Source organism: Geospiza fortis, unplaced genomic scaffold (assembly GCF_000277835.1).
Source record: "Geospiza fortis unplaced genomic scaffold, GeoFor_1.0 scaffold403, whole genome shotgun sequence".
NCBI lineage: Eukaryota > Metazoa > Chordata > Aves > Passeriformes > Thraupidae > Geospiza > Geospiza fortis.
The window spans coordinates 1,931,103-1,948,901 of NW_005054336.1; the positions used below are offsets into that span (position 1 = coordinate 1,931,103).

A 17,799-nucleotide genomic window follows, 5' to 3' on the forward strand; every position below is an offset into this window, starting at 1 on the left:
TATTAAGCAAATCACCACACAAATTACACAAGATACGTCTGTAATCTGTCATTACTTTGTGCTGTGGCATCACCCAAAACACCCAATCTTTTGCTAGGCACTAATCATACACTGAAGCCAGAGTTCTGGACACAAGGGTTTACAATCTGAATTGAAGTTAAATTAAATTGTTTGATAATAATGTACCATAGAATACTGGACACTAGTAGACAGAACTTTCATTTGCATTTGCTAGGAAACCATTAAGATTGTCGTGTTTTATGCAACACGTAGTTTATAGGTACAAAATGACAGAATCCACAAGAGTGATTTTTTTTCTAAATGTCTGGTGAGCTGATCAAATTTGTTTCCTCTTACACCCTAGAATATGTATTTTGACAACTAAAAATTCATTGTTGTGATTACTGTTTTATTACATGAGGCCAACAGCTTTCTTACACCAGAAAACAATCTCCTTTGCCCCATCTGTACCTACCTGTAATGGAGTTGGGCAAGTATAGAGTGTATTTTGGTGAACAACTTGCAAATGCTTAATCAGGTGCTCAGGACCAATGGACCAACCAAGCTACGGGAGGAAAGGGTGCATATATTACACTTAAGGGCAGTGGTGTTACTAAGAGGTAACAAATACCAAAAGTTAGCCAATGTCTCAAGTTTTTCTATTTTAATAATTTGTTTTGAAAAATTATTAAGAAAAAGCTGGTTTACACAAAGCTTAGTGTATGATTCCTTTGAAAATGGTAGATTTGAGACAAAAAAATTTTCCCTTATCCCTATCTCTCATAGGATACTGAGCAAACTTTTAACTCTTCATAAAACAAGGGTTAGAAATCCAACTGAACATTAATTAGAAATGTTATTTCTAATTTGTTTAGAACCTGTCCATCTCTTAAGCTCCTGTGTCAAAGCCAGTTTGAATATAAAACAAAAGCTCACTACTGCATAATATGTGCTGTGGTTCACTTTGAACACATGCTGATGAATACCTGGTAGTGAAAAATTTAGACTTTCTAATACATATTTAAAACTCAAGATGGGAAAACTGGGAAGTTAAAATATCATAATATCCATGTTTTCTCCAAGTATCTTTACTGATTTTCAACAAAACATAGTGTGGTGGTTTTTTTAGTAATTTATGCTCACAAGAGTTTATCAATTAAGAGACAAGAAGATAATTAAGACATGGGTGTTAAAGATAGGTAATTGCTCCAACTGAATGGTATTGTCACATTTTGGAGACATGAAGATTTGCCAGAAACTTTCAGAACACAGGTCATAAAACAGAGGTGTTGTTAGAGTAATAAATGCATTCTAGGTAATTTAACTCATTTATATTGATTCTTCTTACCTTCCAGCCAGTTACACTGTATGTTTTCCCAGCACTTCCTATAGTTACCGTTCTTTCCCACATACCTGGCAACGTAGCTGTACATAAAATAAAATTAATTTGGTACAGATGCAGTCACATATTCCATGTAATTTGAAGAACTGCACTGCCCCTAGCTAAGAGCTGTATGTTCATTGCAGCATCTTAAGCAAACAACAAGAATATTCGGAAATTATAGCAATTGTAACAAATGCAAAAGGATATATGGGCCAGTGCTTTTTAGCATGAAAAGAAGGTAAGGATTAATGAAAGGAGAAAGAAGAGACAGAAAATGAGAGGTACAGTTGAAAACTACATGTTAATTATCCTCAGCTAAAATGCACTAGTATCCATAAGAAAAATATTATCTAAGGCTATCCATTCACCCCAGGACAGATTGTTTCTGATGCCTGGTAATAGTACTATACACAACATTAACTTAGGCACTGCAACCCACTTTACTAGAATTGTCCAGTTCCGTGTCACTGGCTGTCTCAGACATCAGAAAAAGAAACTAATTACTAAGACTTCTAACCCAGAACCAAACAACAGAACACCAGAAAACTAGCAGAGTGAGTAAATAAATTATGCTGTATTGTACAATTTGAACAGGCCTGAGACTGACTGACAATAGCAGTTAGCCAAAATGTCTGCAAGGATTAAGGGACTCACAGAGGCCTGTCTCTGTCTTTGCACTTGTATCTGATAGGAGACCAAAATCCTTTTTTTCCCTTTCCAAGGAGATAAGAGAGCAAAGGTCTCTTCCTGTAGTTTGCATTTTTTTTTTCTGTATACAGCTTCTGCAAAGTTCTGCTTGGACTCTAACTTAATTAATTTCAAGAGAAACAGACAAATCCAGACACACCTAAGTCTGAGACACAAAGTCAGTCAAGGTTGCAATTACAGTAGTCACCAACATCTGACTTCACCTCATTTGCATACTAGAACCACTACTAGTGAATCTGTCAGTTGTAAAATCTCCTCTCTAGCGAGACCAATGAACAAAGATCTTCCAAATTAAACCCCTGAATTTCACGAGGAAGTTTTTGCGGCAGTTATCGGCATTAGACATGGCATAAGCCTTTCATGTATTGCAATTTTTTGAGCAAACTTACCAAGAAGAGAAACCAAACAGTATGAAAGAAACTGATTTTTCTATTAGCCTACCCATACTCAACTACTCTGTGACCTTGAAAAGAAAAAGTTTGAACAGACGTATCTTCTACCAAGCTAGGCCAACAGTAGAGATCACTTCCTAGAGGCACCCAAACTAGCTCTCACAGACTGCAAAAAGAATTGCCTTTCAAAGCTAATGGCCTCTAGCAAGCCTGTTTTGCCACATAGTCACAGGAATTCAACCTTGGAGATAGAATGCGACAGCTTTTCAAACAATAGCAGCATTACAAAGACACAGAGAAAGAAGCAGCTCCATTGCTGTTCCAAACAAGTTTTAAATAGAGAGGGAAATTTCCCCGTGGCAACCATATATGATATCATATGACACCATAACCAAGTCTGACTACAATTTAAAAACTAATGAAGTGCACCTAACATGTAATAAGCCTGTTACCTGGGATAGTACTCAGCTTGTTGAGTGGTTTGCTCAGAATCCTCAGTTATGAGGTGCAATCTCTAAATCTGTCAGTGCAACCCTAATCATTATGCAGAGGAAGTCTACATTTTCACAGAAGTCAGATAATGGGAAACATGATGAAGTGTTATATGCTACAGAAAACTGCTTCAGTGACAGCACAAAGACTGTACTAATTTTATGAGCTGTGGCTAGCGACCCCTGCTAAATTGTATGAAGGAACAACTATCAGATCCTGTAAATTGATGCAATATCCATTTTGTATCTCTCACCAAAAAAAAGTGTCACTGCATTGGATAGAATATGTAGAGGTTATTATGGAAACACAAGAGTTTATAAATAAACAACACACTCATTTTTATTGTGTTATTTTTGTAGACTTAAAAGTAATAAGGAATAGGAGAAACTTAAGTAAAAAAAGAGCAGAGTCTGTTTCTTTTACTGAAATAATGTTATTGTTTACAGTGTTACCCTGAAAGTTCTAGAGTACTTTTAACACTAAAGTTAAAGATGATCTCATGGGATCTGTTAGAGGATCCATACCTAAACCTAGCTGACTATCTTTCTGGGATTTAATTTGCATTTTCTTTATACAGTACTTTTACATTTTATGCTAAATTACAGAATCCCTTTGGTTGGTGCAATGTTTTGGTTTGAAGCGTTAAGGTGCTGATGACAATGGAGATACTGCATCTTAAGAATTCACCACCTGTCCATAAGATGAAGTGTAGCTGACAATGTGTCTGGACCTGCTCCTGTTGAAAAGGAAAAGGGATTACCTTACACCACAGAGAGATTTTGATTCTGAAGACAGTCTTGCATGAAATGCTAAGGCCATGAAACACCTGCTAAGCCCACACAGAAATCTGTAATCTAACTGACTTGACTTTGCAGCTGAGACACATGATCAGTTACTGTTAGGTAACCTGTTAGATGCAGTGACTCAGATTACTATCACATTAATGTACCCAAAATGTTCTCCTTCTTCCATGTCTGAAGGTCTTTGAGACAGTATCACTATCAAGGCAACTACAACATGGAATTAGGTCACCCTCAAAACAGACTCACAGCCTATGCAAGGCCAATACAATCAATGTACTGCAGCTGGATGATCAGCAACTGTGCAGCTGAGCTAACAAGTATTGCAAGGTCATTTAGATATCATTTTCTTTCTATTACTCATAGATTCAATGTTCACAGTGATGTAGCCCCCACCTATGGATTTTATTGCCATTCTACAAATATGGAATTGAAGCCTAGAAGCAAAGTTATTCAGCATTCAACCAGTGGCAGAGCTAGGGAAAAAGGTAAGTCTTTTCAGGTCTAATTTATACTTAAGTGTCTTGATTTCATTGTTTAATCTTAACTATATGCCTCTATTGCACACGACTGAAATGTGCCTTCAGTACAACAATAAGTACATCAGAACAGGTAGTTCATGCAAGATGCTACCATCAGAAACAAAGTATCTGTACATATGAGAAGGAAGTTTTGGACTTTTCAAATACATCAGCAGAGCGAACCCAAGGCCGCCAGATTAGAAATTTTCACAGAAATACATAGCTGTAGCATTATAGAACTGGAAAAGGAGTTCAGTAACGTGCACTAGGTTAAATTGTTCTGAGGCAGTGGAAGTGATTCCACTAACTTCAGTGAAACTTGGATTAAGTAAAACAAGAGGATCAAGAACCTGGCATCATTATTTGTTTTTCCAGTTTGTTCTTGCAATTTTGCTTTACCCCTGTAACAACACTACCTGAAGATTTAACAAGCTTTCATACTGCACTTGCAGGACTTACTCCACTGAATTCAATATCTAGTATTTAATCCTGTCTCCATCTTTGGGAGGGACAGTGCTCATGCACCATCTCCACAATGAACTTTATACTATTTTTTAGTTTTCTATAATTAGTGGAGCAAAAATAATTGTGTTCCTCATTGTCCATTTCCCTCATTATCTCTACAAAGCTTTGAGAAGAAAGTTCTAATTCCTGTTCCTTCTATTAGTTCTTCAGCAAAGCACTGTCTAATATACATAGAGTAACAGCAACTATACTTGTCATGGCCGACAGAGTAACTGAATAAGGATGGTAAATTCATATGATCATAACTGACTTACAAACATCAGTCCCACTGGTTTCTATGGATATCTGCTCCAAAGTCACTTAAGAGCTTTGGAAATTCTATTTGGAAATTATTTAAAATAATTTTTAGAAAAGAGAGAGGATCTCCTCCTTAGAGCCTAAACATTGAAAAATTTCAAAGCTTGAAGTATGAGCTTCTTCCAGCAAGCATTATCCTTGGGAGGCAAGTTCACAGCATCATTCCACAACTACTTCTAAGATGCCACAAAAAATCAGTACCTATTTTAATGTGTTTATTCCCTTTATACACCAGCCATTCATACACCTCATCACTGATGCACAGGGCGTCATGTTTAATACAGAGATCAGCTATTACTTGGAGCTCTTCCAGGGTAAAAACCTGGGATATAGGAAAAGTAAAGGAAAATACATTAATCACAGTATTTAAGGCATTCTTTGAAATTAAAGTGGTGTTAAAGCAGGAGAACTTTTCACCCTCAAACACTTTCATAACCATATGTGACAACCTATCCAATCTGTCTTGCTCACCTAAGAGAAGGCTGTTCTAGGAACAGGTAAACTATTGTGACAGTGGCTGTCCTCCTCTGGCCACTGTCTGTCTTAAAGCCCCTGCAGGAATTGGTTTCCAGGATCTTGTTGCACACATGCTGATTATTACAGTGTGTAGTGCAGCCACATGGCAGGAGAGTTTACAGACTTGCCAGACAGTAGAGCAAGTGTGTGCTTGCTTGACTGAAAAGACTGATCACCACTGGGGATTCAAGGTCTTTTCCTCCTCCTTAAACTAATGAAAATGGCCAAAGAGCTAAAAATCTGCACTACTGAGTCTCTGGAGTTTATATACTACACAATACAGCTATCCCTGAGGTATTACAAATGGCTAAGGAGTTTGGGCCAGTTGGTACAGAGAACACAGAGCATGGCCACACTACCCTTGTGGCACCTGCAATGACTGGGAGAGGGCCAGACCAAAAACAAGGGTGTGAAACAGAAAATGCTTGGAGGTGCCCTGTCATTTGAAACATCCCTGGAAGACAGACTTCCACCTACTCCCACTGCAGTCCTAGAGGCTTTGTCACTATGTGTTGCTCTGATTTCATGGTGTTCCTGCAGCAGTGCTGCCCAAAGAGCCCCTCAGCAAGGCTGCCAGTTGCACAAGGCACAGTTGGCATACAGAACAATCCTTGCAAGCTGTGGGCATAATGCCAGCAGTACCAATTTGACAATTAACCTATAGCCTATTTAACAATAAAGGAAACAGTAATTCTGTATGTATAGCAAATACATCTACTACATGATCAGTCCTTACTTAGCAAGCATATTTTGGAAAATAAATTGTATTCTGTGATTGTAGGAATTGCTGTAGGGATCAGGAACCAAACCTTTTGAAAATCAACTGACAGAGAAATTGCACTGATACATGGATCCCCTTCCATAATTTGCACTGAAAACTGAAGACAGTTTTATCAGCTTTCAGAATGTACTAATTAAAGCAAATAAGAAACATTGTCACATCTTCTCCAACACTAATAAAATATTCTCTTTTGGATTATCATTGTCTCAGACTTACACTCTAGCAAGCTATCTCATTTTTATGTAATTTGACATAATGAAAACGATACAGAAAAGCATCATATAGGTGTTCAGCAAACTGTATTGAACATGGATGAGAAACTTTATATAATTAGTAATTTTTTAAAAGTTACTCACACATCTTAGTGGGATAAAAACAGGTTTTGCACCCGCCATCTTTACCATTGGCTCATAGCAGTCATAAAATGGCTCTATTATTATTACCTGAAATGACAATCATCAGTATCAGAAACAAAGAGTTTACTGTGCATGACACCATCCTATTTCTACATTTACCTTGGTGCCACAGGTTGATAATGTTTCTGGCACTCCAGGTTTAATGTTATAACACTGCAGAATATTCCTCCTTTTAGAGTACAATACAACAATGCCCTCAGGCTAAGTATGATAAGCACCACTCATTTTTGACAACACACAGAGGCTGTTTTTCTAGTTACACATTACAGCTATTGAGTTCTAATAATAAGAATGTTTGAGACCTATACACAGATTTGAAGGTACAAGGTAAAGATGGGAAATAGCAATGGTAAATTACTGAACCACAGCAGAGCTGCTCTAATTATGCCCATGAAATTCCAGGATTTCCAAGTGTCTAGAAATCTCAGAAGAACAGTTAAGCCTTCAAATTTTATCAGACAATAATTCTCAGGTAAAGAAAGAGAAAAAACTCAAGAAAAACTGCACGAGGCTAGACAATAGGAAAACAAAACAAACAAAAGAAAACCACCAAAAGCAAAGGCTTAGAGAACTATTCCAAACAAAAGAGAAGTGACTATCAGAGCAACAGAAAAGCAAGATGAGAATACAATATACAAGTGAAATGAATGAAACACTGAAAGCAAAATACACAACAACACAAAAAGGTTTTATCCACTACGGATACAAATATTTCTGTAAAATGACTTTTTATTTCATTGTCAAAAAGGCAGACATCAGTAATAGTGAAGAGCTGAGCCATCACAGCTAGTACAGTAACTTACTAACTAAGCTTTTCTGCGCCCAATGTTGCCACCATGCAGTGGCCCAAAACAGAACTTGATACATAATGGTTACCCAAACACCAACAATTCTTTGTGCCCTCTGTGGCAGACAACATCCCACATGTTTTCTCAAATAAGAAATCAGTGTGTATTGTGTCACCTAACAGTAACAGTGATAAATAAACTACCACAGATGCCCTAAGAGTGAAAAAAGGTGTTTGTAAATTGATGACTGATAGGAAGACATCCAAAGTATAGTCTCATAATCACAGCTTCTGAAACTGTAAGTCAGATGTACAACTAAAAAATCAAACCAATAGGGACAGAAAGAAGCCCCAACATTAACTTATATTTAGAAGTAGACAAATAAGAAAAAGAGAAAGATTCTTATGTCTGTGAGTATATGTGAATATTTCCAGTAAAAACTTACTTCATCTCCCTCTTCTATTAGTGCCTGTATTGTACTAAAGAGAGATCCATAAGCTCCCACAGTCACCAGGATATCTGTGAGAGGATCAATCTTTCTTCCACAAACTTTCTCATAGACTTGAGACAAGGCTTTCACCAGTGATGGATGTCCCTGTTCAAAACAAAAAGAAAGTAACTGATTGGAGCGTGCCTGACAATGTACAAAGCCTGTGTTTGGGCTCTTTTCTACGTGTATCAAACTATTACATTTTGAAATAGAAAAATACAACATTAGCCCTCAGTGTTAATGGTTGCTAAGAGGTAACAGGGTTTAAAGTTTTTGCACTCTAGAAAAGAAAAGCTTGTTTTCAATTTATTTGTATCTACTCAGAAATTTTTTTTCTATCTGGTGCTTTTTAATTTCTTTGATATTATCACATCTCAGAGTAGGTCCAGATAGCCTGTAGCCTAGCTAGGACAAGAGACAGAAGGAGAGAAGGGAATACTCTGACACCAATTCACCCTCACCTCCTCTTGAGTCTCTTTCAGCTCCTTCTGTTTCCTCTCTTATCTTTCAACTAAAAGTATTTGGTGCAAGGAAAATCTTTTGTTGTATTTATAATTGCTGATAAATAGCACTTGTGATCAAAATATTGATTCATATAGTCACATCCCAAATCACAGAGTACCATTCACCATTTGTGTCCCCTCCAGGGACATGGCAGCAATACCAAGTATTTCTTTCTCATTCTCCCATCGTACTGTCTGATTCATGTTCCCACTGACTAAAGTCAGAGGTACATAACCTACACTCTTTAAACTGAATCAACTCCTCAGAGACCTCCCAGACGTGCTCTCCCATTCTGCTCTTGCTGAAGGGTTCTGCCTCGAAGAAGCCGACACAGAGGATGTTCATTAGTAACAGACAAAGCTACTAGATGAACTTAATTTGCAACATAAGACTATGATCTATAGATAAAACTAATTTAAAGTCAACTTTTTTCCCTGTGGCACATTTTCCACTGAACTTGGGTCCTGGAGTTCCACAATACTTACAAAGCCTCGGGTGTACTGGTTCAGTCTGTCAACTGCTGCTACCTTTGCCAGCTCTTCTTTAACATAGCTAGGAGGGGATATATCAGGAAGGCCTTGACCAAGATTAACAATTGAGGGATCTGCTGCCACTTTTGTAAATTCAACCCTGGAGGGAAAAATATCTTAAAGTTAACATAGCAGATAAAATTATCTTTTTATTCATTAGCATTAGAAGGCAAAACAAAAATATTTCAGTTTGCCAAATTTCCACCAATGGGAACAGGTTTAAGCAGAATGGAGAGCTGAGGGCTGAAATAATGTGATCACAGGAGTCAGAGGGCACCCAAGGAATGGTTGATGTTCTGCATCCATTGAATAACATTTCTGGTAGAAGTGTGCTCAGATGTGCAGGTACACAAACACACAGTTACTCTGGATACATGCAGAAATTGAATACCAGGCACATTAAATGTCCTGAAGATTAAGCTCAATCAATTGAAGGTGTCATTTAAACTACCCAGTCACCTCAGAGTGCTATAATGTTTTTAAGTAATTTTAGTCAACAGACTGTTTCAGGTTGCCTATTAACTGTTTTTATAGCCTGCAGGATCCTTGAACAATTTTTCCTTCCTCCCTTCTCAGGTCAGCTTTACATTTTACTCTTTCCTCCCTACTGAAATGTTAACAAGATTTTAAAAACAAATCAAAACAACCTTCTCTCCATCATAACCCTCCCACACAGCATCACAGTCCTGTCAAAAATGAATACAAATTGCCAAAAATTAGCTTGAGGCTGAATAACCAAAACACGTTGTGTATATGTACATACAACTAATGCAACAAATACAACTAAGGTAAGCCCAAAATAGTCTTTTCACCAACTAAGAAAATTCCATATTTATCAGTGATGGCAATATTGCTTTAAGACCAATTTAATACCTAGAAAAAGATGTATTAAAAATAATGAGCCAAATTATAAAACAAGTATAATGGCTTATTACAAAACAAGTATAATGGCTTTAATAAAAAACTGACTTGTTTGGTAAACACAAATCAGGTGTAATTGAAACACAATATTCAACAGAATTAACATTTACATTTGAAAATCAGCTATACTACCATGGCCATGAGTTATATTTGTCTTATATGATTTAATAGATGAAGAGAAGCCCAAGCCTGATATTTAAAGCTCAAAAATAAAAATTAATCACACCTTTAATTGAATTTCATTCCCTGCTTCTAAACAGGTGCTGAATATATTCCAGCAGGGATAGCAACTGCCATGTATCTTATTGTTAGCAATAATTATCTTTTTGGAAAGAAAATACATCAGCCAAGGACATTTTCTGAAATTTGCAGATATTTTCCTCTTACTTACCACACATTGCTATCAAGGCCTTCAATTCGTCTTGTATTTTTGTGTCTGAAGGGCATTGTCTGCAAGATCAAAACATAGACAGAAGGGTTTTGTTAAGAAAGACAAAGTATGATATTGTTGGATTCAGCATGAAAACCCTCCCTCATGCTTTCTCAAATACACCATTGCCAGCTGAATTCAGTAGCTACACAGAATTACAGACATGTTCTTTCATTAAATCTTCCATAATAGCTTGAATTCAGACTAACAAGAAAATACAAAAAAATCTCCTAAATTCTCATTTGTCATTATCTAAATCCACTAAACTTTCAGCAAGGATGGAGGAGGGGCAAAATTTAGCTCAATAGCTTTAAAAGATGACCTTAAAAGAAAAAAATTACTGTACATACTTTCTTTTTCCTTTCTATGACATGCTAACAGCTTAAAGATTATGCTATTTCTAGTCCAATTCCTGCTCAATCCAGTTTGGAGAGTATGCATTTGCAATGTAATTTTATTTGTTAAATTGATGAGTAAGAAAAAAATAGCAAAGACATTTCAATTTTTATTCAGATTTTTAAGCCTTTAAGTATCTACCTTAGAGCACAGCAAAACCACAACAAAATATGGGTTTTTTAATGTATTCAGACCGTAAATTAAGGTATTGGAAAACTTCCGTAAAATAGGTTTGTAATAACTACTCTATATGCAGGCAGAGAAAAACCTACTGATGGTTGTGGTATTCTTAAGCTACAACTAGAAAGAAAGTTAGGAAAAATAAACCCAAATTTATTTCTATGTGCAAACAAAAAAAAATGCAAGTTCATATCTATCTTTGCAACTAGCTTGATACCAGAGAAAAAACTACATAGTCACTCAGTACTCCAGACACTCCTGTTTCTTTGAGTCAAACTACAGATTTTTAGCTACTTTTACCACTGCCAGCTATTGTTATTACCAGAAATATTCAAAAACCATATTCTAGCCAGCATACTCTGAGATGAAAATGTCTGCATTACCATTAGACTCAAGTTTCAACTTTGCATCCATAGAAATGACTCCAAGTAGATACAAGATGCACAGGGCAATGCTTGCACTCATCCTGCTTACAGTAATGAAGCCATCTCACGTGTTCTGATATGAAGAATGGGAAGCTATAAAATTAAACAGAATCTTCTGTGCACCTTTGTCTTCACAACAGATCTGATTCTCACCTCATTGTGTGATACAAACTCAAAGGAAACAAACACAGAACATCTTTTAGTTGTCCTCAGGAAGAAAACCTTTAAGATCACTAGACAGGTCAAGTCAAAATTCTTAACACAGAACAAGAGGGAGTTAAGGGAGAGTCCTGACTAGGTAATCTGTATTGAATTTGTTTAAAAACACACAAATAGTTTAGAAGATTAATCTGATTTTACAGTGTGTTTTGGTAAATATGATCAATGTTTGGCTGTACTTTAGAAATACAAACAACACAGGTAATACTTACACTAAGACACACACACGTCTTTTTTACATGCTAGGCCCCTTCTTGTAGAGGAGGGAATAAGACTCACCTCAAATCTTGCTAATTAACAATGACAATTCTGTATGCTGCCATGAGTAAATCTGTTCCATGCACTGCCTCTCCTTAAATTGTTTCAATTTGCTAAAAGCTAAAGGCTTATCAACTGCAGGACTTTTGTAATTAACTATAATGTAAATCTTAACTGCATTGAGTAACCTTCCCTAGCTAAAAATGTATTGACAATAAAATAAGCCTTCACCTTACTGTTCCATACTACACAAGTTAAAATATATTTAACAATTCAAGTCTTTCTATTTCTTTCTTTCTTATGTCTTGGAACTAGTTTTAAAACAGAACAGCAGGACTTGCATTAGTTTTCAGGTTTTCACAGATTCAGATTACAGTGGTGTTCGGGTCAACCTCACTACTTTGGGGAAGCCAACTAATTAACTGAGATTTTAAAATGAAACGTTCATTGGCATTCTTTTTCCAGAAGGTCATGACAAATCTTAAGAATCTTTTTTCTTTCAGCCCAGTTACGTCATCACCTGATAATCTCCAATCCATTTCTAGGTGCAGGGCTAGGGTTTCCAGGAGTCAAAGATGGGTGTTAAGCAGGAGACTCAGGTCTTCATCAAGCTCTAACTGACCTCCTACTTTCCCTAACACCCTCTAACAAGGGAAACATCTGATAGAAACCCAGGTGCTGCTTGTATTTATCTTCTTCTTAATTCAGAGAAACTTGTAATGAAATTGAATGTCAGTAAATTTAATGATGTTGGAAGCAGACACTCTGACACGGTACATAAATAAATTGTAGAATACACTGTAAAGAGCTACAACTTAAGCCAATATCTTAAAAAAAAACAACCAGTATTAAATTTGAGGACATTTAATGAATATCCAACTCAATTAAAGAGAATATAAATACATCTAGCATATGAAAAACTGACTCAGGCAAAAGCTGACCTACAAAGTGGCTTGCACTTCTCATACGGGCAAAATATGTTGCAACTTTCCAGTATAATGACTCAGCATCTGTTTTGAAGGATCTGTCATGTGCCTTAGTTGACCCAATTTGTTGACTAGATGAAGTGGGAACACCATTTAAATTCCAGTGTTCTCTATGGAATGCAGAGTGTCATATCCAGCTGCCTGCCATGTTGCAAAGCTGTTTTCTCTGAACATAACTGGAAGACTTAAAATGAAGTTACACAATCTTATAAGCAGTTAAGCTGGGAAACTGAAAAAAATCTATATAAAATTAAGGTACTTATAGACCCCTTGCTGTTGCAGCATTAAGAAGCAACATTATTGTCATATCATTAAAGGAAAAGTGAGATAAAAATAAATAAAATTACTTACAAAAAGCCTGTGATAAAGCTGAGATTGAACCTGTCTCCTGTATCTCAGGCTTCTGTCTAAAAGCTAGGGAATCTTTCTGGTGTGATATGTGATAGATGTGACTTTAAAGACTGAAAAGGCTGCACAAAGCAATAATCACCAAATTCTGTTACACTAGTCTGGTTAATATTTGACTGATTCAAATATCTTATTTTGTTCTTGACAGTAAATGTTTCTTTATCTATAACAAGAAATAAACCACAGCTAAAGCATATATATTTGCAAAATTAGTGCATCTCTAAAACATTGCTTGAAATATGAAATCGTTTTCTCAATGGAACTGAAGGAATACTTACTGCAGAGGTGGAATGTTTGATGGATCTGGAAAGCAAATCTGTTCTTAGCTTAATGCCACGGCAACAGAAGTTTCGTGAAGCAAGAAACATGCCTGCATAATAAATAAGTGACCTGAAAAACCTTACTGATTCTAGGAAGGAGTTCCTACACAAAACTAGGCAATTTTAAGATCCTCTCCTCTTCCCTCCAGTGATTTTGTTTCAATTAAGTGCTACTAAATGATTACCTTGTCACAGTTGTAAGCATAGAGGATGAAACTCTCTAATTCTGGCTGAAAAATGTTTCTGAGTGTCATCTCAAAGGAAGATTTCCTTTATTTGACAACACTGATCTTCTTTTCTTTGAATAATAGCTAAGACTAAATGCAATTCAAGCTTCAAAGTCTCTGTTAGAATTCTTGTGGAAATGTGTTTGTGCAATAAAAATTGCTATTAAGATTGCTAATATACAATAGAAAAAGAGCCCAATTTTTTAAAAGTTACACTTCTTTAAAACTTGTCTCCATTTCCAGGTGTTTCAAATCAGGTATGCTGAAATCAGGATAATTAAGATGACCAATCACACTGGAGAGGGAGGCCTATGAACTTTATGTAACTACAATAAGTTTTGTCACAGTGACTTGGCAAACATTAAATATCTCCCATGGCTGAAAACAGCTAGAAAAGACACTTTGTGTAGAGTAACATCATTCACAGACTGGAGAAAATGTGTCCTGTTAATTAATAACTATCAAAAAAGAAGTAAGAACTGGTACTTCATGCAACTATTTGCAGAAGATACTTTAAAACATATATGTTAGATTACATTGGCACAATGACTGAAATGTGTTAGACACGTGTAACCCACAAATCTAATGTCAGAAACACAGTAGCCACAGCAGTATAATTATTAACTTTGTTTTCCATCATTTAAGCATTAAAGGGTATATAACTTCTGTTTCCCTCCTGACTTTGCTACTTGAGAAGGGGCAGAGAACAAAAAAAGAAAAAAACTATACTATTTGCATTAGAAACACAGGAATGCTGTTGCCTCTTAAAACAATACTATCCGAGCCTCATGAACAGAAAGGAAACAGGTAAACCCATAGCACAGTGAAATATGATGTTTTCATTAAGAAGAATGCTTTTAGTCCAACAAGAAAGCGTTCTTTACACTTACTAACTAATAGAAAAGGCCAGTCAATGATGCCTCAATGTATAAGTTTTAAAAGTATGCTGATTTTGCCTTTCTCTTACTCCTGTGCTACAAACTCAGTCTCACTTCTGAAATTAGGGTCTTTCTCACACACCACTGAGTTGTGGCTAACTCAATTAGACCTTCAAAATAGCCCCATAATCCCACTGCATTTAGCAATTTGCAAGTAAACAATTTATTTTCATCTACAAGAAGAAACTCTGCTAGTCTGAGAATTAACAAAAGTAAACAGCAAGAAAATCTTTGACACTAGTCAGCAGATACTCTTAAAGACACAGAAGAAATACATATGCTTAAAAAGGACCAAAATCCATTTAAAGAGATTTGTAATAATACCACTTAGCATATTGAACATTATCTTTGCGAATAACTATGCAAAATCAAAAATATTATTAAGGTCTCTATTGCTCTCCTTGTCTAAGGTTACAAAAACTACTTGTGTAACATACTGATGCTATCTTAAAACATAACCATGACATTGGTGCTATTCCCCAGGGTCAGACCAAAGAGAGCACAACTCTTGCAGCCCACTGTGAACACTTGCAGTAGTTAGTTAGTGCAGTGAGACAAACATGTATATCTTTGCCTGTCTCATTTCGTATTGAGAAATAGAAAAATTAAACAAAAACCATGCAAGCCTTACATGCAGAACTAACTTGCAAGTAGGAGAAATTACTGACAGTTATAAATATTTCCAGCATTAGTGCCATGGTGGACCAAAAAACAGAACCAGTATTTGACACAAGGCAATCACACAAATCCATCACACTGCATGAACAGCAGCAGACCTGTGTAACTGTGGTGTGGTCAATCTCTGCAAGTGCCTAAGATATCTGAAGAAAAAATTATATCCACCTTTAATACCACAGAAATGTACAAACTGTGAAAACTTTATGAGGAACATAATGGAAACGACTTGGCTGAACAGCCTCAGTAAGAACAGGCACTGGCATGTAACACTTCTGCCACTGTTTCTATCTTTGTGACACTTTTCCACTGAAAACTGAACAGCATTTGTTCAGACTCAAGAGACAAGATTACTGGGCATTAAATGGAAAAGCCTCCTATAAAGTACTTTTATGACTTCTTTTATTTCTGAGTACCTCCACTTAGACTTCGAGGATTTAAAGGGAAAGGCCTCCTTAATATAACCAGATACTCTCCCACACACTGATCTGAAAAAAAAAGAAAAAAAAAAGGCAAGGCCTACTCCTACTCTTTTTTTCCAAACACACACATTCCCAGTATAATTTTATATGACATGTTAAGACATACTACAGGCTCAAGAGAATGATTTCCTGTTACTTTTATCATGAATGCACTCTCAACTCTCACCCCATATATGTAAGTATGTGTAAGGCACATCAATGAGATGGTTTTTATTATCCTAAGCTGAGTTTTTATCATTGGGATACAAAGTTTCTTCCAGATGAGGGAAGTTACACACCAGGCAGCTAGAGAAGTACTGCAAACTCCATTTCAACCCTCTTCAAAATTTGTAAGGTTCTTCAAACACAGAAAATGCACTGATCTTTGTGGGGGAATTAAAAGGTAATATTAATTTCTTTCTTTGTCTTATTAATGTTTCTTTTTCCAATCTTGGAGTCAGACATCAGCATTTTGGCCAAGAGTCACGTCTGCTAAACCCAGAAATTAAATTAGGAATTCTTTTAATCCTATTCTAATTTTCAGTGCTCTGAAGCATTCATGTAGTCAGTCCTCCTGGGATTCAGGCTTGCATATCCATAGAGAAAACAGGAAAATTAACATGTTAGAGGAAAAGGGATAACAAATTACTACTCCTACAGCTTTCTATATTTTTAGGGGAGTGAGAAGCAAGCAAGGCTACCAGAAAGGTCAGTGCCATAAATGTTTTTTAGTGGGACTGGTAGCAACATTCTGGTTGCTAATTGGGTTGAAACTCAGGTTTGGTACTTAAACTAGGCTGGAAGATATAATTGGACTTGGTCATGGGAAATAGATGAATACATCTGTGTACTAACAATCATTTAGTTCATGCTGTGCTTTGTAACTGTTCCAGCATAGATACAATTTCTGAGCTGTAAGCTCTTCTGCTCCCTTCACAGCTGCCCAGCCTCCTGGTCATACAGTACCCTGACATTGGGATGCTGAACTTCTGGGGCATTTTTAAAAAGTTACAATTTTGTAATTAATTCATTTTTCTCCTTTGAAACAAAAGGCCAAATGCTGCTGTTCCTTCATTTTTGAGCTTCAGTTATTCCATCTCTAAAAAAACCATGTCACAGAGCTTGATCAACACTTGGTCAGACCCTTTAAGCTGCTGCATTTTTTCAGGTAACAAATAGTTTCATTTTAATGTGGAGCCTCAGTGACAAACATTACTACAAACACTGAAAGCCTGTCTGCCACCACAGTAATGTCATAATGAAAATATAATCCCTGTTATATTTGTCCTGGGCTCAATATTTTTTGGATACGCAAATCTGGAAGATGCTATACCTCAGCTAAATGCTATCAAGACTTTGAAGGACTGTTTCTTCTTATTGTCTAGAGGATGAAAGCCTTGGAGAAAGACAAGGTGCCATCTTACCAGTGGAGGGCTCTCCAGGACTTTTTTTCCTACCATCTACAGGCAATAGATGGCTTATTGAGCCAAGAGAACTGTTGCCAAAATCACTGTACTCAGGGAAGTTGGGCAAAGGCACTGAGCTTAAAACCTTTTCTATAAGAAAGACTTATCATAGCAGTCAAATTTTGTCATTTCTTCTTCTATAATCTACAAGGAATGGAGCAAATTGTGCGCGGAGAAATAAACTTTACCATACGGATTAAGGAGGGGGATGAGGTTGTGGGGGTTTTTCTCACATTTTTTTTTCCGCTCGTAGAGCAGCTCTACCATGCAGCCACTCTGTGCTGCGCTTACGCTCCCACCCACACGTGTTCGCACCCGGCAGCACGGGGCTGGGGGGGGCGGAGG

General features: G+C 36.6%; 1 protein-coding gene across 1 annotated transcript in view; it reads right to left on the reverse strand.

The window, feature by feature from the left end:
* Window positions 1–16,010, reverse strand: part of KYAT3 (kynurenine aminotransferase 3) — a 19,526-nt gene extending 3,516 nt beyond the window's left edge. The window contains exons 1-9 of the mRNA XM_031057896.1: window positions 15,944–16,010; window positions 13,646–13,737; window positions 10,457–10,515; window positions 9,100–9,244; window positions 8,066–8,215; window positions 6,769–6,859; window positions 5,321–5,590; window positions 1,349–1,425; window positions 476–565 (exon numbers count right to left, since the gene is read on the reverse strand). Of these exons, the coding sequence (XP_030913756.1) occupies window positions 476–565; window positions 1,349–1,425; window positions 5,321–5,590; window positions 6,769–6,859; window positions 8,066–8,215; window positions 9,100–9,244; window positions 10,457–10,515; window positions 13,646–13,735 (972 nt within the window). The 5' untranslated portion in view covers window positions 13,736–13,737; window positions 15,944–16,010. The remainder of the gene's footprint in view (window positions 1–475; window positions 566–1,348; window positions 1,426–5,320; window positions 5,591–6,768; window positions 6,860–8,065; window positions 8,216–9,099; window positions 9,245–10,456; window positions 10,516–13,645; window positions 13,738–15,943) is intronic.
* Between the last annotated feature and the right edge of the window lie 1,789 nt (window positions 16,011–17,799).